Source organism: Anopheles gambiae, chromosome 3 (genome assembly GCF_943734735.2).
Source record: "Anopheles gambiae chromosome 3, idAnoGambNW_F1_1, whole genome shotgun sequence".
Lineage (NCBI taxonomy): Eukaryota > Metazoa > Arthropoda > Insecta > Diptera > Culicidae > Anopheles > Anopheles gambiae.
Window position 1 is genome coordinate 43,506,215 of NC_064602.1, and position 26,253 is coordinate 43,532,467.

At 38.5% G+C, this 26,253-nt stretch overlaps 1 protein-coding gene and 1 long non-coding RNA gene across 2 annotated transcripts; both read right to left on the minus strand.

The window, feature by feature from the left end:
• Positions 1 to 20,777: 20,777 nt before the first annotated feature.
• Positions 20,778 to 22,353, minus strand: LOC133393870 (uncharacterized). The gene is made up of 2 exons (XR_009766447.1): positions 21,249 to 22,353; positions 20,778 to 21,156 (listed from the first exon to the last, which is right to left on the minus strand). It is a non-coding gene; the product is annotated as an uncharacterized LOC133393870 (long non-coding RNA).
• Positions 22,354 to 23,110: 757 nt separating this feature from the next.
• LOC1279246 (chymotrypsin-2-like) lies at positions 23,111 to 24,508 on the minus strand. Its single transcript, XM_318940.5, has 3 exons — positions 24,366 to 24,508; positions 23,735 to 24,276; positions 23,111 to 23,670 (listed from the first exon to the last, which is right to left on the minus strand). Exons 1-3 carry the CDS (start codon positions 24,430 to 24,432, stop codon positions 23,524 to 23,526), a joined length of 756 nt encoding a protein of 251 aa, XP_318940.5. The 5' UTR covers positions 24,433 to 24,508; the 3' UTR covers positions 23,111 to 23,523.
• Positions 24,509 to 26,253: the final 1,745 nt, after the last annotated feature.

A 26,253-nucleotide genomic window follows, 5' to 3' on the forward strand; every position in this document is an offset into this window, starting at 1 on the left:
CAAACCAGGATGCATAGCTTTAGGCGTTTATATTTTAAACTTGTTAATGATTTTGTATGACCCTTTGTATCTTTGAAACAAGTGAAAAATGTTCATTGATACATTTGGTTCAATGTGCCGTTGTTTGAATGTATATAGGAAAATTGTATGAATTGTATTATTATATTGAAAAATTGTCGGTCAAGACCTGCCTGTACCATTAGTGGGCTGGGTTTCTCGTGATCCATATCAGGATAGTCCCCATAGCATGATAGTCTGTCCTAGGCTTGAACCCACGACGGACGTACGAGTTGACGACTGTACCACCAGATCTTTCGATATTTCGATACAATCACTGATGAGATTACACTTATTCCAGCTAAAGAATGATGATTTTTTTTCCGTTATTCATGCAAAATTGAGATGTCAATTACAAAGCACAGGCAGCAGATTTGTGGAATAAGTAAATATTTCAAAGAAATGTATCACCAACCCTAAACCGCAGTTTGCTGTAAACAGGGAAGGCTAGTGAGCCCATTGGAATTATATTACCTAGAAAATGGGAATAAATTCCAACATATAGGCGCATTTTCCTTTGATGTTAAATGGCAATCCATTTGTAGCTGCATATTTATAGGACTCCTTACACATACATACACACACTTCAATTTAAATCATTTTGTGCTAGTAATCGAGAACAAAGTACAACTTGAAACGTTTAAACAACAAGAGCCTCTGATAATGTAAGCATTTCCTTTGGAATTTAACTTGCCTACTTCGATCCTTCCCCGTCAGTGCGATGCGTTTCCCCTGGTGTTATCGTGTACATCGTTTTGAGCGCGTATTTGTGATGTGCGCGTATATTTATGCCGCATGTTTTGCGCATCAATTGCAAACGTAAAATATGGAATGCATCAGCCAACTGTGCAGCTTCCACATTCCACACATATCAAAATCTTCATACCGTACATTGGAGAAAGTTCATTAAAATGGAATTACGTGCAGCTATGCACAAAAACTATCTCACACACACACACACATGGACACTGTTTACGATTGCATTTGGACTGAAAGATTTCTGATCCTCCGTTCCGATGCCACTTCACTCTTCTTTTGCACGATTCAGTTGGCAGTCAGTTCCATCCATTTCCTATGTTACGCTGCTCAGTTTCAGTTCGGACATGGGGTTCGGAAAAGATACATTCCACCCCGCCCTCTCGCACGCCGCACACACTCACAACAATCTGCAATATTATACGTGAGGTGAGTCGAAAGTTAGTCGCCTCGGGTAAGGTTTCGGCAACAGAAATTCGGAAACGTTTTACTCCTCCCTTTTCCCTGTCTAATCCCCGTGTCTATCGAAGGTCCTCAACTTCCACACTTTAATGCACCAGGAACAGATCGGGTGAGGGGACGACAGTAGAAGTTGAACAACTTCTCGCATCGACACTCTCGCACTGGAAATCTTTTCCATTCGAAATCAGTTTCTTCAAACGCATCGACAAAGTTGCGCCCTCCCTCCCCACTCAGCTCAGTTTGTTAAAGTTCAGCAAAACCAACAGTTAAAACGTGGTGCAGCGAAAGCTCATCCCGTTTTGGTGAGCGTTGTGCAGCAAGCTCGGGCAAATGAAAATCTCCCCTCATAATGTAAACTCAGAGGTAGAAGAAAGGAGGAACAGTAGGGGTAGTGACGGACGGTTCGATGTTTAAAATTAATTGGTTGGCAGGGAAAAGTTTTCCTTCAATCCGCCTGGCAGCAATATGGGGAAGTATTAGCGAGAAAGGGAGATAGCGAGAGCTTCTGTTAACCGTTTTGCGCGCTGGTACGGGATGATCACGGTCGGAAATTGGTTTCACCGTTTATACCACCGTGCACCGTGCATTAATTGAAGAGCTTATCCCCGGGTGCGTTATCGTTTGTGTCCCGTGTTGGCTTCGGGAGAAGTGTATCGGTACATGGACGTTCCCGGTGTCAACGCTAGTGTGTAAGAGTCAAATTTCACTTTAGCCATCAAACGATCATAAACTTGCAGTAGAAAGTAAATGGTTTCGTGTAATGCAACATAACAAAGGGCTAATTGGAAATTGAGTTGAGCTTCTGCATTAATATTGTTTGAAGGCAGAGTTGGTAGTTTGAGGAAAATATGAGCAAACATCTTTTTTTTTTACTACCTAAAGGACTCAGCATGGTTTTGGGTTAAATCAAGGTGCGAATACTAAACGCCCAAAAGATTGCAATGTTCAAGCGTATTCTAATTAATAAGTTTTAATGTAGAGGTCTCCAAACTATCCAGTTCGTCGGCCGCATGGGTTTACAAATAACGTTGTTGAGGTCAATTTTGACGTTATCTTTAGTATCACTGAATGTTTAATTTTCGCTTTGCTACTACTAACTACTTACTACTACTAAAACTACTAACTGAGTCAAAACAAGACCAGTCAAAACAAGAAACTATTTATTTATACCTTTGCAAGGCATAATTGGCCGCATTACAGGCTCTCGGGGGCCGTATTTTGGAGACACCTATTTTAAAGCTAAGATAAAACTCTGTGTAAAAGATATAAGACTTTTTCGTCTCTTGGTATGTTTCACTTTGAGGAAGGTTAGCTTTAAATTTTATTTATTTTATTTAATTTATTTTTTAATTTATTGTAGATTCATTTTTTTTATTAAGTAACGGTAGGGTCAGATACAGACAGGGTCAAAGATGTGACATTGACAGCTTCGATTAGCACCTGAATGTACTTATAGTAAAAAACAATTTTGAGCAACGAGCCGGTATATTCGATAGTTTCATTGGTTCTTACAAGGCCGGACATGATGTATTCCTAAACGGATCGTTTCGTTTTGCTATCCGGAAGGAAGAGCTGGCTATACGGCTGCATATTATTAATACACCTTAGAGGTGCAGGCCACCATTATCGCGTAAATCGTTATGCCAAAAAGATGAAGATATGCTAAGCAGGATATTTGAAAAATTTGAATTATTATCAGATAAGCTTTATTGATGAAACCACTTGTGTTGCATCATAGCACAACGTTCTGCCTGCGAAATGTAAATTAAAATCAAAACGGATTTTGTAGTCTCTTAAAATTTGATTCAATCTTTTAAACAACACGAATCTAAAATTTTGGTTTGCTTTCACGAAGGTTCGGGATAAAAAACGAAAGCTCGATTCCGCAATCCATATGGTCACCGGCTATCTGTCAAACGCTCGGGCGATCCCTTTCCCGTTCAGTACGAAAGTTCATCCTTTTTCGTTCATTCCCAGTCCTCTACCGACTGCTAGTTGAAGTACGGGTGCTCCTTACCGATCCTCGAACGAACACGTCGTTACCATAAAGTGACAACATGAAATAAAAAACATGAACAAATATAAAATTCATCAATAATAGTCAGATTTGTCGAAATAAAACTAAACTAAAAAATATGCGTACAAGTTTTGAAAATAACAATTACGTTTGGAAAGCTCCCAAGTGAGTTTTAAAAAAGAGATGTTAATTGCTCGACTGCGAAACTTAGACAAATTTAATGGAGTTAACCCTGGATTTAAAGTTTCAGTGCTCTCCGCCTGCCAGTCACATTGCAAACCATCTGACGTGATCATGTTCGTCCCGTCTGCATGATGTCGTCTACATACCGGACATCCGATCAATACGACACCGCACGTTGTGGTTCCGTTCTGCGCCAGTTGTCGTGGGAACTTCCTTTCAACATGGTTCCCGTTGGAACACGACACGGCTCGACCGTCTGTTTGCTTAGAACCTGAGAACATATTTTAACGCAACAAATTATTGGTTAAATTGTTAACCAGAAATAGGGTTATTCGAGTATCCTGTTGAGGTAATTAAACAAAAAGTAAAATTGATAAAAAAATGTAAGGAAAACTCCCACGACTTAACAGCATACCCGTCATGGGTTCATCATCATTCATATCATCAACGTGTTGTATATCCTCTAATAGTACTACAGCGCCTACCACAACTATATGGACAGTCGTTTTTCGCGATTTGCGGAAAATCCATAAGAGATAGATAAAAACAGTTGTCATGCGATGATCGTACAACTGTATCACGAGTATCTCCGCGGTACGTCAGTGTTTTGCTGACATGAGCCGAGGTGGAATAATACTTCGTTCGACCGAACTTTTCGACACTTGATCGTCCAGGCGATCATAGAAACCTTTAGGAGGTTTCTCTTATTCGAAACGTTGGAGTTTAGAGGCCTTACCTTGGGAAGGGAGACATTACTAAACTCTTGAAATAAGTTGGAAAGCGAAGTTTTTTAAGCAGCGTAACGTCCTATCTTGACTGTCCGAACGAATCTGACATGCCTGAAAAAAAATATACGAAGATGTGAAATAGTATTTTGCACAACTCGTACATTTATTGTTTTTATCTATCTCTTATGAATTTTTCGCAAATCGCGAAAAACGACTGTCCATATAGTTGTGGTAGGCGCTGTATTATGCATGTTTATTATCATCCGGCTGCACAGAAATATGGAGTCAATTGGAAGTCACTAACCCTAAAACTATAAAATATCATTTAAATAATTAATTAAATATTTAAATCTATGAAGATTTCAAACAAAAAAAATATTAAAAAATATAAAAATTAGTTTAACAATACTTGAACATTGAAAATTATCTCCAAAATTATAATCCAGAATTGTAATTCGAAAAAAAAAACGAATTAGGAATCGAGTCAAGCCCCGAGGAACTGGTAGAAATCGTTTTTTTTTGTGATTTGTTTATACAATTCTGCTGGTATTTTCAAGACGAAAATGTTTATTGTTGTTAAGTATGAACAAGTCATTGAGAGTCAATAGTAAAAGCTATAAGTTTCCTCAATACAATTAAAAAACTAAATAAAAACACGTTGCACACACACGGTAAGATTCCAACAAAGGGATTTTCTTGCTTTTCTACCACAGCTGCCAACGCCGGTACGATTAATTTGTCCGCATTACAAACAAACCCGCTCGCTTGTACGTGTAAAGTTCGATGCTTTTTTCCCAATGCCAACATTTCTTATCTTGCTAGCGCTGAGCAAACCCGTCCCACCAACACGCAAACCGTTTACTCAGCATATGATCGCTTCCCACGGGATCGAACAAAATCGATGGCCGGGGTGAAAAAAATAGCCCCAAATGGGAACCATTTTCTACAGCGGCGAAGGAAAAAACACCTTCATGCTCTTGATCGTCCCCTGCTTGCCTTCCTTTCCCTCCCTTGCTCTTCTGAGCTGAAAGACAAACAAGATGAAAGGTTATCGCAATCAGATTCAAATAAATTTCCTTCCCCGTTTTCCTTAATCGTCCCTAACGCCCGGGTGCCCGGGAAATTCCCCTGGTTGTTGGGGTGGGAAAAATGTGGCTGTCCATTTTGGACTTGGCCTTGCTTCATGAATCGTTCCCACACAAACACACGCACGCACACATATTCCGGCGAGGAGGATATGTAACCATGTAAGGATAGCACACCGGTCACTCACACCGGGCACAAAGAAAGTACGGCTGGCGCCACGCTGGGCCGAACGGACACATTTGTTTGTCTGCTGTCCTTCGAGGTAGCTTTCAAGGACCTGAAGGGCAGCACACACCCTCCTATTTGGGGAGTGTTTTCGTTTTTCTATCTTCTTTTTCTCTCCTCTCTCTTCCCGGCATAGTTGTTGTTGTTGTTGTTGGCCGTTTTCTTAAGACACAAACACAGACACACTAAGCGAATCGTTTTTTTTTGTTGCACTCCGTTCGTTCTCCTTCAGCGAATCTATCGCCTTGACGCCTTGAACGAATGTAGCCAACCAACCGTAACGTGCTGCCCCGTGCAAAGTTCGCACGGAAAGCTTTGCTTTCTTGTTGACTTTCCCCACCCCTCCGTGGAGGGAGAGATAATTTGGAGGGAGGCTGGAGATCAAACCAAAGAGCTCTCAGTGTAACCCCCGAAAAAAAAACAGGGAGCGAAAGAAAACAAACAAACACACACACACTCACAAAAAAATCCCACGCTCAGCACACAGTCAACGCGGAAGTGTGGAAATTTATCAGTGTCGGAATTTTCTGGCCAGTAACTCAATTTATGCTTATTTATTTACGAGAAGGAGAGATTTACGCTCGTTGACTTTTTCCCTTCGCTGTAGCAGCGGCAAGCAAAGGAACGGGGCAGCGTGTTTCAGGAGTGCTTTAGGTGTTTGAATAACTTTCGTTTTTTTTCTTCTAAGGAGAGGGCGTTTCGTAACATATCAGTTAGTTTGTCTTTCTGATAGTGTTTTCGGGGTTTCTGTGTGAGATGCAATCTAGCAGATAAGAGAACAGTACAAATGTACCGTTGTTTGATCTACCAGTAGAACAAAGTGACTAGACTGTGTGATATTCGGAACAGGTTGCAATCGTTAGAGCAGCGGTGCAGAAGGATTAAACATCACTCGCGAGGTCAATTCGTCAAAAAAACAAAGCATTAGTTTCGGATGATCACTGGGAGCCATCAGGGCTCCAGGTAACGAGTGGACACAATGAATTAATTTAATATATTTGTGTGGTTTGTGCGAATTACGATAAGACTTAAACGGCTCCACTGAACCGTGTCACTGTGCGTACTGTGTGTAACTGAGCAGCACTCGGTCTCATCTTACATCTTTATTTATACGATTCATTTCCTTTTAGTTAGATTTGGTTTTACTTTACTTTCTATTTGGTGTCAATTATGCTGAATGTCAAGTTTTGAGTTTACATATGGTTGTGCTTATTATGTAAGGTCAGTTCTGGGTTCTGACGCTTACGCGGTGTTTTGTTTCCTACGCTTACGGTTCTGTTTGTACACACGAGGTACGGTGTCTCCTATATCATTATTTATTAACTGTTGGTTGCTATTATGCAATGCTGTGTTTTTACGCTTTACCCACTTGAAGCGTTTTGTGCTGGGTAAGGTTTTTTCGCACCTCCGGGGTTGTGTGTCGCTTGTGTGTTTTCTAAGTGTTTTTGGATAAGGGTTTTTCTGCTGACTTACAATTCCTGACGTAAGGTTATTTATGTGGTTTGGGTTGTGTTGGTATCTTGAGTGGTTGGAATTTGGTCTTTTTGTGTGTTGTGTTGTGTTGACAATTTTGTGTTTATTAAGTGTAATAAGAAATGTGTGTGAACTGATTGAAAACAGTATAGCATGTGCATGTGCATGCTACACCTCCCCCCTTTAATAGAATAACGTAATGAATTACAATGATTGAAGTTATTCTCCTGTGTACTTAATTAATCTATTTTTGTGTACTGTAGAAATTTTCTTTGTTGTATTATTTTGTATTACGCAATTAGGCCCTTGGTCACTTACTACTGTGAAAGGTCCAATGTAGACTGGATCTAATTTTTTCCTATTTTCATTTTCCAAATATACCTGATCTCCTAAGTTTATAATAAGTGGTACTGTATCTTTATTTAAGATTTGTTGTCTTTTAATTTTTGCTTTTATCAAATTTTCTCTGGCAATTTCGTTTGATTTTTGGAGTTTATATTTCATTTCGAAATAATATTGGTCAATATTATAAACTGGTTCAATTTTTGTTTTAAATATATCTTGTGGTAAATTCGCTTTTCTACCAAATACTAATTCGTATGGTGTGTAGTTTGTGTCTGAGTGTTCTGTTGTATTGTAAACAAATTCGTAAAATTTTGTCCAATCGTCCCAGTCATCATGATGTTCGTTTGTATAGATTCTTAGGTATTCGTTTAGACATCTATGATTTCTCTCTAATGATCCTATTGTCTGCGGGTGGTAAGCTGTGCTAAAAGTTTGTTTGATTTTTAAAATTTCTGAGATTTTGTGTAATATTTCATTGTTATATTCTAGTCCTTGATCTGATTTTAATTCTATAAATGTTCCGAATGTAAGGATGAAGTTTTCTACCAATGCCTTGGCTATAGTGTTTGCTTCTTTGTTATGGATAGGTATTACTACTATATATTTCGTTAAGTCACATTGTATGGTTATTGCATACCTGTTGTTTTTGTTAGTTTTTGTTAGAGGTCCTACTGTGTCGATTGAAATTATGTTAAATGGTTTTGTCGGTGTTGTAGTTACAACTGTTTTTTCTTTAGTATGTCTAGTCGTCTTATTAACTATGCATGCTTTACAATTTCGTACGTATTTCTTGATATCATCTTTCATATTTTTCCATTTATATTTTTCCCTTATTTTCTGGTACAGTCTGTACTGGCCTATATGTCCTCCCGAAGGGGTCATATGATAATCTGAAATTATTCTCAGCCTATCTTTTTCTGTTGTTATCCATCTAGTTGGAGTAAACAGGATTATTTCAAACTTGGTAATGGCTCTATTGGCGATTTCCTTAATAGTTTGTTGGGAATATTCTTTGAATAAGTGATCTTCTTCTGACCATGCTAGCTTATTTCTTCCATATTGTTTCGCGATTTTGCACATTTCTAGAAGAGCAAACTCTAATGCTTGACTTCCATTTACATGATTTCTCAAAAGAAATTTTCCTAGTGCTTTACTATATGAATGGTTGTATATTATGAATTCAACGTTGTTCTTAATTCTCTGCGTACCTATTTTTAGTACCTTTCTCACTTCTAAAGGTCTATCTGTTTTCCACATCGCGGGGTGATCAGTCCCTGTTGTTGCGATTGGTTCGTCTTTGTTTATATCAGTTTTCTCGTTATTTTTCTTAACCATGGCTCTTGTATTAACCATTAAAATCGTTTTGGATTTTGGTATTGATGCTTTTAGGTCATCTGAGTTAAGGATTATTCTTGATAGTGCGTCTGCCGCAACATTAGCTTTACCTGCTAAATATTCTATTTCAAAGTCAAATTCTTCTAAATCTAGTCTCATTCTAGTAAGCTTAGAAGTAGGATTTTTCATACCAAATAAGTATGCTAATGGTCTATGATCTGTTCTAACTATAAATTTTTGTCCATATACATAAGGTTTAAAATAATTAATTGCCCAATGTATAGCTGTAAGCTCTTTCTCGATAATTGGCTTATTCTTTTCCCCTGGTGTAAAACTTTTACTCGCAAATGCGACTGGCAAATCGTTTCCATCTGTTATTTGTGATAACACTGCACCACATGCCATATCCGATGCATCTGTCGTAATAATGAATTGTTTTTTAAAATCTGGATATTGTAAAATTGTGGGTGAGAGTAAGCTTTGTTTCAATGTATCAAAAGCTGCTTGACATTCTGAAGTCCATGCAAACTTAACGTCTTTCTTAATCAAATTATTAATAGGTTTAGCTATCTTAGCAAAATTCTGTACAAATTTACGATAATAATTACAAAATGCGACAAAACGTCTTGCTTCATCAGCATTAGTAGGAATCGGGAATTTTTTAATTGTGTCAAACTTCGCGTCGTCCGGATAAATTCCTTTATCTGTTATTTTATGACCTAAGTACGTTACTTCTGTTTTGAAGAAACAACATTTTTCTGCATTTAGTTTAAGGTTATATTTTCTTAGCCTATCAAAAACTTTACCTAAATTACTGATATGATGCCGTGCACTGCATCCAGTAACTATAATATCATCTATATATACAAATGCTAGCTCTGGTGTTAAACCAGCCATAGCGATAGCCATCATTCTTTGAAAGCTGTTTGGGCTAATGTTGAGTCCAAATGGCATTCTTGTAAACTGATAGTGGCCTGTAGGTGTCGAGAAAGCTGTGTATTTTCTCGAATTTTTATCAAGTTTGATTTGATGAAACCCTGACATCAAATCCAATGTGCTGAAATATTTGGCTCTTCCTAGCTGATCTAGTATCGTGTCTATGCGAGGTAAAGGGAATTTGTCTGGTAAAATTTTCTTGTTCAATTGCCGAAAATCCACTACTAAACGCCATTTCTTTTTTTCTTCACCTGACTTCTTCGGTACTAATAGTATCGGTGAATTATATGATGAAACAGAATGTTCTATAATGTTATTTTTCAACATCTTTTCTACCTGTGATTGCATTTCCTCTGTTTGTGAATGTATTTGTTTATAATTTGGTATATAAGAAGGAATATTATCTTTTAATGAAATTTCCTGGGTATAAAAATTGTTAGTAGAGACCGGTTCATCTTCTAAACAAAATATATCCGAGAATTTTGTGATAAGATTTTCTAACTCTTCTCTTGCTATTTGTGGAATATTTTCTATATGGATTTTGTTATGAATTTTCTGAATTCGTTCCTTAGATGTGTCCAGTTTCTTCTGTAATTGCTCATACTCTCTTAATGGTTCAACTTCTGGTGTATAAGATTTTATGTTAAAAGAAACATCTTTATCTGTGGTATTAATGAATTTGATATACTGATTACGTTTTGAGACTATTGTGTTTCCGCAAAATACCCCTGGTTGGATTTCTTGTGATAAGATGATTGAATCTTCTGTCAAGTTTGGTATACTTATTTTTCGTACTACTTCACTTCGTTTTGGTAAAATATAATTTCCGTTTACATTGTCTTCTATTGGGTGTGAAATCAATCCGTTTTCAGATGAGAAGTATATCATCCAATTAACATAATCAACAATACATCTGTGCTTTATAAAGTCTTTTCCTAATAGTCCGTCGGAAAAAATGGATTCTACATCTTCTATTATATGAAATTCGTGCATAATGGAATAATCGCCAAAGTGAATTGTTGTCATAGCAGTTCCTAGAGTCTCTGATTCATGATCACTAGAGCTTATCAAGGTTAATTTTTTTGATGTATTGATTTTACAACCTGGTTTTAATTTACTAGCTTTAAGTACGGATACGGTTGCTCCGGTATCTATGATGAGTGTGCTATAGATTTCCTTTGTAATTTTTATTTTTACTTTAACAAAATTATCTGCATCAGGATTTATGGTTAGTATTGGGTATTTTCCGATGCTTGAGGTTGCCCTAAAAAATTATTCTGCTCTTCGGCTGTTACTGTGTGATGAATAGGCGCTCGATTATTTTGCAAATTGCTATTATTTCTCTGATTGGATTGTACGTACTGATTTCTGTTGGAATTATTTTGTCGATTTGCGTGCTGATTTCTAGTGTTGTTAGAGTTGTTATTTCTGTAGTTATTATTGTTTCGGTTATTGTTATGTCCATATCTTGCGGGTGGGAACCTGGGTGGGTTTTGTGTCTGATACCTATTATTATTATTATTTGAGAATCTATTGTAATTGTTCCTTCCCTGGTAGTTGTTACCATACCCTCTATTGTTCCTAGTAGCGTTTGAATATAAAATTTGTGTCTGTTCATTCTTTCCCTTTTTCGTTCTGTCTTCTAGTTCCAATTTTACTGCTTGTTCTATTGCTTCATGCAGGGTTTCGAATTTACTTGATCTCATTATTATTTTGGTTTCGCTATCCTTAAGTCCATAACTCAATGCGCTAATTCCAGACTTAGTTGCTTTTTTCCTGGCTACTTCTGGTGTTATTTCTTCCGCTATGTATGCTTCTTCAAGTTGCTGCGTTAGTTTTTCTATAATGCTTCCGAAATCTTCTATTGTTCCTGTCTGTTTCGTATTATCCATTTTGGATACTACTATTTCTGGTGTTACCTTTATGCTGCATCTGTCTTGTAGTTTGTTAACTATATCTTCTATACAATTTTGGGGCTTCTCCTACAACAATTCGCGCTTTACCTGTCAGACGTCCTAATACTAGCTCTATTATTGTTTCCCTATTCTCCGGCTTCACTATTTTCTTTAATACATTTAAATTTGACACCACACCTTTTAAATCTTTCTCATTACCATCATACTTTGATATGAGAGAAGTGGTGATTTTAATTAGTTCTATAATGTCAGCCATTTTTTCAGATTTAGTTTCTATCGTTATGTCGAACTGGTTTTCTGATAATGTTGTATTTAACGAATCTGAATGTCTTTCGAAATGTATTTTAATGCACTTATTTATTTCGTAATATAGGTGTCTACTTTTTTTAACTAAGGTTGTTAATATTTCGTCTTTAATGGATGATTCGTGCTTTCGTAGAAGCTCTTGTATTTCGTCATATAATTCCTTAGTGTTATTTCTTAGTGTGGTTAACGCGCAGAGCCTATAGCATTTGTTTAGCTGTCTAACCTGATCATACGTCCTATCTAGTATTTCTATTTTTTCTAACAGCTTTTGCATATTTATGCAGCTTCATCCGTAAAAATTGCATGTGTACGGTACCTTTTTAAATACATTTGTTGTTGTTGCTGCTCACGGTGCTACGTTGTTCCCGGTGCTCGGTGAACTGCTGTCCCTTGGCCCAGGGATCTCTTCTTTCACCTGTCCGTCCGACAGTGAGCAACCGTCCATTCTTGCCTTATTCTTCTCGTCTTCCGCGTTGGGAACGGCTGTTCCAAACCATACCGCTGGTCACAGTGTTTTTACACGTTGAGGTAGGTTCTCATACGCGCATAATTGTTTTTCATAATCGCGGTCAATAGCTGCATTGGTGAGCTTACGGTACTTTCCCACAGCCTTTACCTATTTTTGTGGGTCAAATAGCATATCACCGTTTTCGTATATCATTCATTCACTGTTCTCGATTCAATGTTAACGTTGCTACTTTGGTAGCGTAAGCACTTTTAAAGCGTGTTTTTGCGCTTGGTTACGAAGGTGTTTGTAACAAGTTTTCGCTATTTTAACAATGCACAGGGTGATTAGCAGCCCTAAAATAATGTTTAGTTTTAAATCCTGAGTCAGATGATATTCTGTATGAATATTCTGAGTTTGAACTATTGTGAGATCATGGTCTCCTTTTATATTTGTTTCAGGTTTTGCAGCCTTGCCTCCCATTTTGATAATGATTGGTTTTCACTCGTAGTTCACTATTGTTGGTAATTAATCACTTTCCAAGTCATTTCAGAAGCACTTGCGATTTTTATAAAACGTTTCCACTTTGCACTTTTTGTCCGTGTTTGAGGTTTCATTCGTCACTTTTTTTTGCACATCCGAAGATTACAGTTTAAAAGTCACGGTCGCCATGTGATATTCGGAACAGGTTGCAATCGTTAGAGCAGCGGTGCAGAAGGATTAAACATCACTCGCGAGGTCAATTCGTCAAAAAAACAAAGCATTAGTTTCGGATGATCACTGGGAGCCATCAGGGCTCCAGGTAACGAGTGGACACAATGAATTAATTTAACATATTTGTGTGGTTTGTGCGAATTACGATAAGACTTAAACGGCTCCACTGAACCGTGTCACTGTGCGTACTGTGTGTAACTGAGCAGCACTCGGTCTCATCTTACATCTTTATTTATACGATTCATTTCCTTTTAGTTAGATTTGGTTTTACTTTACTTTCTATTTGGTGTCAATTATGCTGAATGTCAAGTTTTGAGTTTACATATGGTTGTGCTTATTATGTAAGGTCAGTTCTGGGTTCTGACGCTTACGCGGTGTTTTGTTTCCTACGCTTACGGTTCTGTTTGTACACACGAGGTACGGTGTCTCCTATATCATTATTTATTAACTGTTGGTTGCTATTATGCAATGCTGTGTTTTTACGCTTTACCCACTTGAAGCGTTTTGTGCTGGGTAAGGTTTTTTCGCACCTCCGAGGTTGTGTGTCGCTTGTGTGTTTTCTAAGTGTTTTTGGATAAGGGTTTTTCTGCTGACTTACAATTCCTGACGTAAGGTTATTTATGTGGTTTGGGTTGTGTTGGTATCTTGAGTGGTTGGAATTTGGTCTTTTTGTGTGTTGTGTTGTGTTGACAATTTTGTGTTTATTAAGTGTAATAAGAAATGTGTGTGAACTGATTGAAAACAGTATAGCATGTGCATGTGCATGCTACAACTGGAAGTTAGATAGTTGGAATTTTGTTTTTGTAGCCGAACAATGTTTGGTTAACTGGGATGGAGCGATGATACGAGAATCTATCGATTGTATCTTCTAAATATAGTGTTTTCTTCGATAAATGAGGTTCACTAAAAGCAGGATTTACACAATTTTTTCATTAATATTAAACAAAAAAAAAAGTTTTGACACTTGTTAGAATTTTTCCTGCTCAATGGTGGCCGCCATTCAGTGCTGTACACTATATGGTTTTACCAGCCTTCTTACTGCTACTTGTAACTTCAACGAAATCAGTGTTAATTGCACCCCGTAATGCGACTGTATGTGTTCAATGTAGTGATGGGTCTTATGACTCCACAAACGGATCGACCCGGGGTCGAGTGCCGCTTGGCCGGAATCGATTCCAACCAGTAGGTGCTACGAGATCAATAGGTACAGTAGGTTCTGCAAAGGATATGCGACTCCGACCCGTGGGTATAACGAGTTCGGTAGGTTCATACAAGTACAGTGGGTTAATTGGCGGAATTTGGGGCATGTGTGCCACCTCAAGCATTTCATGTTATACTTACTTACTTACTTACCCGGCGCTACAACCGCTTTGCGGTCTTGGCCTGCCTCATGAGTGTCCGAAACCGCTCACGGTCTCGTGTCTTCATCTGCCAGTTCGTTATCCCGGCCTTAATGACGGACGCCTCCACGTCATCTTGCCACCTCAACTTGGGCCTACCACGCCTCCTCTGTCCTTGTGGACGGCCTCAAAAGAGTTTGATACGCTGCACGACAGTGAGGTCTACGTACATCTCGTATAGCTCGTCATCATAACGGCTCCTCCCTTGTCCTTCCACACATGCCATGTATCCTTCTGAGCATCTACCTCTCGAACGAGGCTCAGAGGGTTTCGTCAGATTTGGACAGTGTCCATGTCTTAGAGGCGTATGCGAGTACCTAAACTATATAAGTACTTTATAGTCCCAGCTTCGTCCGTTGCGACAGGTTCTTTGAGGTGAACTGCTTTTTCAGGCTGTAGAATGACCGGTTGGCAGCCAGCATCCTTGCACGCAACTCAGCTTCCATGCTTTTGTCGTTGCTGACCTTTGACCCAAGATAGGTGAATTCTGGGACGACTTCAAAAGGGCGTTCACCTATCTGTACATCACGCCTACGTAGATTCTGATTATTTATTCGTAGGCCCGCTGATGTTGCCACCATCAGTTTGGTCTTTGCCTTGTTTATCTGCATTCCGAGATTTTTTGCCGCCTGCCTTCCGTGGATATAAGTGCAAAAAAACTGTTTTTGTAACGCGTTTTAAATAGGGTCGGAAAAGTTGTGATTTTTTGAGCTATTGAGCCCAAGAGTGCCACTCGTATGGGGCAAGACGGCCACATTGGTAAAATAATTGAATTTCTTGGGTAATTGATTTTTTTTCTAGTGTACGTGTTTCTACCTGTCTTGAGTCACCAATGTACCCTTTTCGGCCACAAAGTGTACTGCAATATCTTAGCTACTGATACTACTATCTTACCAGCTTTTCCGAGGCGAAATCCGCGCATATTAGCGCATCACACCGCTGCATGCTACAACAATGTTTACATTTTTGACAGCTCGCACCTACAGTCAGTCCAAAAAGTATTCGTCTAGCTGAATATTTTGCAGAAAAAGGGGAACTATGGCCGCAATAGGCATGGGGTGGTAAAAGTAATCATGGGGTTTGATAAAGGGACTATCAGTACACACGTTTTGCTGAAAAATAAGCATTAAAATAGAGTAATACCAACTAAATTATTTAAAAAACTAAAAAAAGTCGTTTGATGGGCGCGCAAAAAGTATTCGTCTATCAGACTTTTGGCATAAAATGCGTATGAAAACAAAGGTTATGGAATCAAAAAATTTCCTGATCTTGTTTCTTATTGCATTTATGACTATTGGTGACTACTTGCACAATTCAAGAACTCATTTGAACCTTTAAAAAGGCGTATTTTTGATCCACTCATCCTACAAGACTTGTTACAATTATCCTCTGATAGAAATATTGCATTTCCGGACTACGTGGCCAAGTTCCATTAAAAAATGGCATCATATTGAGAGTCTACTAAATCATTTTCATCAGTTTGGTTTCAGCTGGTTTGGCATTTTGGGCAAATGACAATGCACTGTTTGTTCTCCAGCTCGACTGTTCTGACACATGTGATACATTTTAAGTACAATTTCTCAGAACTATCACCCAAAGTACTTAAAAACTCCCTTAATATGTTTTCCCTTCTCGTCTCCTATCATTTTGAATCACTTTTCTAGCTCTCCTTACCGCACTGAGCCCTAGTATCATGACTCCATGATGCTACCGTTACCCGAGATTTTGATGTTGGATCTTAGTAGACTGTTTTCGCTATGGTACGTCTACCGCCCGTATGACCTTGGCGATTTAAACATGTTTTAATATGTTAGTAGAGTCTAATTTGAAACAAATTCCTGAATTATTTGATGCAACTTTACAGATTAAGCCACTTTCTGTGTATGGTATTATTCAAACAAAACATGTTTGTAACAACTCACTCATTCAAGCTATTACATGACCAGCTACGATGAAATGCAGCATGACCCATCAACCAAATGTGACCCATATCTTTTCCTTTTCTTATTGGCCATCACAAAATGCACTGATTCCATGGTAAAATTTGATTTTTTGGACATTAAACCGCTTCTTTCGTTAGATTAACCGTCAAGGATGGCTGCTTACATGGCAGTTTGTTACACAATTAGTGTCAGAAAAATGGCCAAACTCTGATCAAATGAAGAAACGAGGCCTTCCACACATTTTGTAACCTTCAAAAATGGGTAGGATAGGTTATGCATAAGTTAAAGATACGATTTGCGCCTTCATGCTCCAATCATTTAACTCCCCCGCTTTTAGTGGGTCTCTGACCGCTTGAAGTGCAATTGAAACAACAGAAATGCATTATATTAGTAGGAAGTCACCAGTAAATTGATAATAATAAAATTAATTCACCTCTACGTTGTGTTTGTCCAGCGTAAATAATTAAAAAGCTAGATGGACGAATACTTTTTGCGCGCCCATCAAACGACTTTTTTTAGTTTTTTATGTATTTTGGTTGCTATTGCACTATTTAAATGCTTATTTTTCAGCAAAACGTGTGTATTGATAGTCCCTTTAGCAAACCTCATCATTACTTTTATCGCTCCATGCCTATTGCGGCCATAATTCGCCTTTTTCTGTAAAATATTCAGCTAGACGAATACTTTTTGGACTGACTGTATGATATATAATGGCACACTTGCTTCAGGTAGAGGTGGCTCTCTTTTTCCAAAAGTTGTGTCTTTTTTGAAATTAATTTTTTTAGTGATAAAAAAAATTAACTTATCCCACAAAAAAAGATTTTCTCAGCTTTACGGTGGTATAAAAAATTGCCGGTTCAGTGTTCAATATTTGTTGAGAGCTTATTTTGTGTGGTTGAAAAATTATAATTTTCTGCCCAATTTTGAAACTCAACATAAAACAGTAGAAAACAATGAGAAAAATCGATTGATCTGTATGAAATTCGGTACAGTGTATCTAGTCATTGGGACGAAACCATCACTCAGTTGGAAAAAACAAAGTTTTAATGGAAAAATGCTTGGTGATACTCTTGCCCCTATGGCACTCTTGCCCCAAATTCTGCTAAGTTTGGTGGATTCAAGCGAGTTCAGTACGTTCATACAAGTTCGAGAGGTTCATACGAGTTTATTGGGTGTAGGTAAAAGCGAGTTGAGTACATTTAGCACAGCGATAGGCAAAGTGCGGCTCGGTAGCCGTATGTGGCTGTTTAATATCGAGATGGCGGCTCTTAAAAGTTCATATATATCATAGAACTTTCACGCATTTTTGCTCTTTGTTTAACAATTTGGCTCTTCATATGAAACTCTATAAACATTATTATACAATTTGGCTAGTTCGGTCGTAAAGTTTGCCGACCGCTGGTTTAGTAAATTTAGTTTGGCTCAAGCGAGTTCAGTAAGCTCATACCAGTTCAATGGGTTGAAAAGGTAGCTGCTAAAATGTTGCTTCATTTTGTTAAAAAAACGTAATATTTCCTAATTGTAAATATATACTTCTTCTTTGGCACAATAAACATTGTCGCTCAAGGCCGCATTGTCGGGGCTTGAACCCATGACGGGACCATGGCGTAAATGAACATATAATTTGCAGTATTATGTGTGCAATGAAGCAAATAAATTATTTGTACAAGTAATGAAATTTTTTATTTATGAACCTTTTTATTTTTTGTCGGGCCTGTCTGGTGGTACAGTCTTCAACTCGTACGACTTAACAACATGGACTTTTCAAACCTACTGAACTAGAATGAGCCAACTGAAATCGCTTGAGTCCACTAAACCTACTAAACCTTCTAAATTTTGTTTTTACCTACAAAATGTACTACACCTAATGATCTCGTATGAACCTATCGAACTCGTATATTATGGTCGCATGTGGATGGCTCCGACCCGGTAGGTTCGTGGATGGCTCGACCCGCCCATCACTAGTTCAATGTATGTCAAACTGGTCATTAAGGATACGATAGGGTTTGCTTGATCATCGAGTGATCAGTAAACATTGAATTATTATAATATTCATACAATTTTCTTCAGTATAATCGTGTAAACTTGGTTAAAAAACGAAACCCTCACCGGCCTTGATAAACGCCCAAATGTATGCAATTTTTATTAAATGATTGCAATTTTTGCACACATGAAGTACAGTATTAGGCATGTGTAAAATGAACGAGAATCGCACCGTTCGAACAGTTCGGTAAAGTGCACGAACGAACGAGGTTCTTAACAAAAAGAACGACCAGGACTTTTGGAAGAAACTGACTACACCGAACGCGTTCGAACGTTCCGTTCAGTGTTCGACGGCACACATAAATGTGGTAATAAAACGTGCAAAATCATATTGCTTTCTCGCTCTTTCTCGCACCGTGCGAACGGGTCGTCAGAGATCAAAATGTACCCTGTTGGTGTTGAAATCGTACCCATACAACTCAATTCCTCGAACGCCGTCGAATTTGTCCAGCAGTGTTCGATACGTGTGCTGTTGGTGTGGAAATCGTATCTATACGACTGAATTCATCGAACGCGTTCGAACTGGTGTTCGATCTGTGTTCTGTTGGTGTATAAATCGTACCTACACAACTGAATTCATCGAACGCGTTCGAATTGGTGTTCGATCTGTGTTCTGTTGGTGTGTAAATCGTACCTACACAACTGAATTCATCGAACGCGTTCGAACTGGTGTTCGATCTGTGTTCTGTTGGCATGGAAATTATACCTATACAATTCAAAAGATCGAGCCCGTTCAAACGGATTAGTCATTGTTCGCGAATGAACTGAACTGAATTGATTGCGCTCATCATGTTGATCCATATTTAAGTAGTTTTTTAAAATAGAATCCTTAAGTGTGTATAAGGCATGGAGTACAATATATGCAGGAGACATTTTTGCTCATATTAGTTTTTTACATGCTAGTTTTTGGTCGGTTTTGCGATGGATTGTGTTGACCAGACAGCCGAGTGTTTAATGTTTTTAAATGATTGGTTTTAACCGCAGAATGAGTACTTCTTTGGCTACAGTATGCGTCTATGGTGGGTAAATGAAAAAGATAACGAGCGTTCTTTGTGAATAAAAACCTCATGAAACAAAGAACGAAAGAATCGTCGTTCGCGTTCGGTTCTTTTTGGTGAGCGAACTAGTTCGTTCGCGTTCGGTGAAAAGAATCGTTTTGCCCATGCCTATACAGTATGTTCTCGAGATATGCGGTTTCTGCGTTCCCGAGGAATTCGCGTAACTTGAATTGTTTTCAACTAAAACACATGTGATCATTCGATATGTTTTTATTAAATTTGGTACTTTTGTACACTTTATCATCTATTTGTTATGATTCGTGCAGAAAATTATGTTATTTACGTATTGTAAAAAAGCTATAGAGCTATAGAAGCTCTAATAAAGTAACGTAATGCGTAGCTCAACGTTTCATTAACACCTGTTTAACTAGGAACCATTGTTTAGCGAATTAAAAACTACATTAAAGAGCTATTAGTGAATGTTTCACTTTTCATTACCTATCCATGCAAATCTGTTTCAAATTTGCTTCAAGCTCCGGTGACGACTGCCTTCATCAGCATCAGACAACTTTTCCTGCAGCGAAACAGCCTTCGAAACACTAATTGCAGTCATTTACGGTGCGATTTAACAACCGTAGTTTTTCTCATCATTCGAAGAGAGAGGGCAACGCTTTTTCACTACGAACTGGGAGTCTTGGGAGATGTGCTACTGGCTAACGCAACCAGTTGTACGTAGTGCACTTTTTTCGGGCACAATATGCTACGCAGCGCTCTATAGTGTCAGATAGATAGTGTCAGTGTAAGTAAAATGAGACTTAATCTCTTTTCTTAGGGCACTCAAAACACTTCCGCTTTGGGTTGGTCAATGGTAATGATGGAGACATTCTTGCCAAGAAGCTGAGCCGCTGCTAGTCACAGCTAAAATGGAAACTTTGTTGTAGGTAGAAAATGGTCAAGAGCTTGTAGCTGTCTTTCCCTTTCTCTAAGCCCTATCCAGAAAATCTGAACCACCCAGGAAACCGGCATCATGCGAAACGCTTTTGTCTTTCCATTCATTTTCCTTTCTTTGCACCAAAACTGTGAACTGCTGTAAAGATGAAAATTTCTTTTAAAATCATCCATCCTTGAAACGTTTGCTCTCGGCGAGCACGGGCAACACGGTTGCACGGGGTTGAGTCGTGCAGAAAGTTTTCAATTATTTTCTGCACTTTTAAAATTCAATTACATGTAGATGAAGACACAGGCACGCGCCTTGCGTTCGAATGCTCGTGCCACCGGAGGGACAAAGAAAAAAAAAACAAAGCATAAAACGAACCCTAAGTTTAGTTACCGGTGTGTCCGTTGCTCACCATCCAGAACCAGCTTCCGTTTCTTGGTGTTTTCTAAGCGGATCAAAAGTGCAGCTTAAGGCTGGTGCGATGGGATAAGGTTTATACCAAAAGAAGAAGAAGAAAAAAGGCAGAACAGAAAAAGCAAAAGTGCAATCGCGTGCCGAGTGTCTGGCGATGCGGTAAAACGCGAGAAGCATTAAAATTAAGAAAATGTTGTAAAGGAACGTATCGCTAGAATTGGTAGCAGAAGCAAAATCAACGAATGCAACGGGTACAGCTTCATCCTAGCTCCGTACGGTAGTATGGTCCTCCGGTCCAGTAATCCAGCTAGTAATAGTGCTCGTTGATAGTCCCCCTTGGTGTCTCTTCACGTGATGCTTTCCCGTCTCGTTCATTTTGTATTGTCACTGTGGTCGAGGCTGTTGCAACAATGTGCCACCGCTTTGCCGGTTTGCAGCTACGAAAGAGGGGGGTGGGGAGGGGGGGGGGGAGAAATAATAAATAAAAGTTGTAATCTAGAAACTGCCAAGGTGATAAGCGTGTACTCACTGTTCTTGGAATGGCTTGGAATTCGCTTGCATCTCACGACTGTCGTGCAAAACAATGCGAATCGAAGAAACGGCAGCAAATTTTGCGTGCCCGACCGTAAGACAAGCAAGTTTTTATTGACTTTATTTATCGATGCTTGTTCGGATGTTTCCTTTTACACAGTACAGTCTTGTGTTTTAAGTTCGTGGAATTGATATTTAATTACAATGATTGGTTCGATGGGCAATCGTGTTGATTAAACGGAACTTTGTTGATTGAAAGCATTGCGCGTCATTGAATTCAGTTGGTTGAATTGTTGAATCTTGTTTACAAAATTCTTGATTTTTTTTTGAGTAAGTGCAAACTTACTAGAATTAGGAAAATTGCATAATTATATATAACATATCAAATTTGATAATTGTTTGTAATTTATTGTTAGGAGCTTTGTGTGCATCGCCAATACGTCGCTTACAAGTGTCAAGAAACAGTCACGTTGATGACGTGAGCTCCGTGAGTGATAGGGTTCTCAGGTTGAGTATCCGTCTTCTTCCTCGACCGTTGGTCAGAACGTATCGCTTTTTTACTACTTGATAAGTTTTAATGTGTAAGTGTTCTATGAGATAAATGTTCTAGTGTGTGATATAAAAACAATCAAACTAGACTAGATACTTTCCAGATTGGACTTCGGAGCCGATCCCGAAGTTGACTACGGAGCCTATTCCCGAGTCGGCTCCGGAATCGATTCCGCGATCAGTATCGGCTCCGAAATCGGAATTGACCTAGGAATCGCAATTTGCCCCTATTACGGACTCATAATTGACTTCCGAATTAGAATTAGCTCCGGAATGTGAATTAGTTCCACAATTGAAAAAAAAAGTTTTAGAATCGAAATCAGTCCGGGAATCTCCATGAGAAAGGATCTTTTAAAAGTAAATTTTGATTTTTTTGCGGTTATCAATACGTAGTATGATTGGACCAAAACGCCTATTTTTATGGCGATGCCGAAACTGACTCCGTTTGAAAGCCGATTCAAATTTTGGAGCAAATTCTGATTCGAGAGCCGATTTTGATTCCGGAACCGATTCCGATTCCGGAGTCGATTACGGAATCGATTCCGGAGCCGATTCCGGAAAATGATTTCCGGACCTACTATCCGACAAAAACTTCATTTTTCCCATCACTAGTAAGACCGCATAAGCGGTAAAACGCACTCGGCGAAAAACACGCTTAGAAGAAACGCAGTTTGATTCATGCCGATACCAAGACTGGAGATAACCTACTTCCGGAAGAGAAATTCTTTCGGACGGTAAACAACTTTTTTTTAAATAAATATAATAGGAAAACTTTCAATTACATAAAATATAAATCAACATTTCCATATAAATATAAACAACATTTTCCATGAAGTGTTGTTTAATTTAAATCCGACTACAGAATTAAAAAGTGTTGTTGTTTGTTGAAGTGTTATTTGATTTTAAATCGAATACAACATTTAAAAAATATTTTTCATATTGATATTAATATTTTTGAACCTTTGTTTTGATGTTTTTAAAGTATATTTTATCTATTTTAACAGCCGTACCGGTGAACTCCTTTGTTCCAGGGAACGTTCGCCGCGACGCTCAATTTCACTAATTTCATAGCCCTCTAGAACAAAAATTAGAAAACCGTCTAGGTTTTGTACTGGCCAACCTAGTGGTACAACCCAGTACCCAGTATGAGTAACGAATGTTTTTCGACAAACGAGTTCACCAGTACGTCTGAACCGTATGGTTTTAGTTCATTTGGCACTCCTCTAATCAGGGTGGCTTATTCCTGTCGGCACCATACTCAACATTAAACTTCAACTAAAATATCAACTAGGCCCATTTTACGCGCACGAGTTTTGAAGTTATGAAGATTACATTATATTTATTTATTTATAACCGGTATACTAACTCCAAATGCGGAGCAATCAGGGTTTTTTTTATAAATTTCAATTTCTTATTCATATTATATTCATTTTTATGTTTACTTACGACACCACACATTTTAGCTATCTTTTTTAATAAGACAGTCAATGTGCGTGTTAAATGTAAACTTGTACTATTTTTGACAAACTGATTCCAATTTTATCTACAAATTCTAACACCACCAATGAACTCAATAACATATAAATTCAGTTATTATTCGTGTATGTAGATCGATAGATGTAGATAGATAGATCGATATATGCTTACAGATTAAATACAACAGTATTTATATAATTACCAACAGCGACAAATTCGTAACATTTCAACGTACTCCTTACTGTTATTCATATAGCAATGCTGTCGATCCATGTTTTATGAGTCAACACATTCACAAACACGTCTGGCGAGCGACCTGTGCACTGCGAACCATAATTGAAGAGTCCAACAAGTTTTTGCGTGTCATATCGTACCAGCGGACCTGCCTCGTCGTGCTTTAAGTAAACATAATAGCAATAAGGGGAAATGTGGGGATAGAGTCATTGTCATACCACTTACCGTGCAAGCAGCTTGTCCGGGTTGACCGATAGTACATATATTATCAGCTGATAGGTCCACCAGTCCGCTTTGAGCGCGACAATCAGATGTTGACAGTGTACGTTTATAAAGTGACTGCAACACATTTGAATACGCAAGGCTGCCGTACGATGAAGCTCCCCAACCGAAAAATACAACTGGAATGCCGCTAACAATCGGTTCGTCATTCAGAACAACTGTAGCAACCCTTGACGAAAGTGAGACTGCTGCAGAAAGTTGTAGTAGTGCCAAGTTATATTCGCTGCTCGCAGGTTTGTACGATGGATGGCGCTCAATTTTGCTAACCAATAACAATTCCTTGCTCGTAAGCAAGCGATGGGATCCTGTAAGAATTTTTAAATCTGCCGCTGTTTTGTCATTCACACATTGCGCTGTGGTGAGTATCCATGTTGTTTTTATCAACACACCAGCACACAACAAAGTCGAAGCGCTGGTTGTTTTTATTGCAACAATGTATGGTGCCGCTCCTGGTAACGATGCGTGTCCACCAACGATGGAGCGTACTTTGTAGAATAATTAATGAAATCAAACATTTCAACTAAGTGAGTAAGATAAACAGAAAACTTTTTTATACATTATTTCATCAACTTACCTTCAGATGTTTGAAAGACTGCAGCAGCAATTACAAGTACTACACATTTCGTGAAATTAGCCATCATTAAACTATCAACTGTAACTTCCTTTTAATTTTTTGGCGGATGATAGACACTGCTCCAAGAGCCGTTGTTCGTTACAGAATACGCTGAAAAGTCTTTTTGTAAGCATTTAACTTAAGTTACTACTCAAGTTAATGTAAATATGTGTACGATAGCTCGATGGGGAAAATAAATAAATTACTAACAGTTTCTTTGTATTGTTCTTATCTTTCCCATACTCTATTGATTTATGATAGTAATGATATGACTTTGTGTTTGGGGAGAGAAGGGGCGTATAGATTCTATTATTCTTTAGCAGCACTTAAGTTTTGCAGAGAAGATGAGGTATTTTTCTGGATACAGAAGCAATTATGGCTTTAGCGAACAATATTGTCACTCTGTCGTCAATTTTCTTTCTGAAACCACGGATGGATTTTTTAAATTAAATATGAACATTTTGAAACATGCGTGTTTATTTAGTTCAGTGCTGACTGATTCCATTTGTTAAATATCACCCTTTCAAAATGTGTGGCTAAGATGTTTGGCATCTCGTACCATTTTGATAAGAGCAGCACTGTTGGAGATTAGATATTTTTAAGTAATAAACTATAATTTTACATAAAAATCATCATTTTGATGCAAAATGTTAGGTATTTAAAATATGACATACACATTTATCAATATGTTCTATTCGGGTTTAAGGAAAAATGTTCTAAAATGTTCTATATTGGTCATAGTGGAAGACGAGGTCAACAAAATTGTGCAGGGATTAGAATCATATAATGCTACTAATCCATTTACTCAATCATTTAGGAGAATATTGCAAATCGTTAGTGGAATGTTGCAAGCATCAGTGGCGGATTAAGGTTATCGGGGGCCCTAGGCAGTAAGACGAGTTGAGGCCCCCTGTAAATGGCAAATGGAAGGGGGGGGGGGGGGTGGTACTGGCACTTGGGTTGGGAGATTGAACAGTATACTTGAAGCCACTACGATACGTCACAAGCTCTATTTTTTTGCTGGCGGGGGAGGGGGGGGGGGGTGGTGGTGCAAATGACTCGCCAGCCTCGGGGCCCCAACGTTCATCCTTCCGGGGGCCCTTGTCGCTAGTACTCTGTCCATACGGCATACTATAGACTAGCGATCTACGGGGCCCCTAAGTCGGCGGGGCCCCAGGCGACCGCCTAGTCCGCCTACCGTTAGATCCGCCACTGGCAAGCATAGTGTGGAAATTTACAATCATATGGCAGAATAGACTGCATAGTGCAACGCATAAGAGGATAGTCAGTCCTACGTATGGGGCACGGTCCATTTGGGGCTTGAACTCATGACGGGCATGTTGTACGAGTTGGCGACTGTACCATGAGTCCGTCCAGAATGGACGCACTAATAAAAAATCGGTCGTAGAACAGATTAATACGTATCCTCGAATTGCGTGGCAATCCAATATTGACAATATATTTCATTTTATCATTTTACACTAGAACGTTAATTCACACAAACTTTTTTTTTAAGTCGGCACGTTTCTTGTTTTGCATATACATGTCCGAAAGCTCGAAGTCTTTTCTGTTGATTTTTCCAAAATAATCATGATTTTTTTATATTTTGATGCATCAAAAGAACCATAGCGTTCTTTTCTTGTTAACCAGTTGAATCATTTTTAACGTGATCCAAATAAACTGTACGGTGTTGGCTCATTTAGCACACCTCTAGTTCAAAATCGCAGACTCTTGCAAAGTTAAAAAGCAAACAAACCACTGCATACATCTAGGCGCCTCACATCGTCCAAGTACACATAAAACCCAATCCTTTTTATTAGCGCCCAAAGCTATGCAATGTGATGCTTTA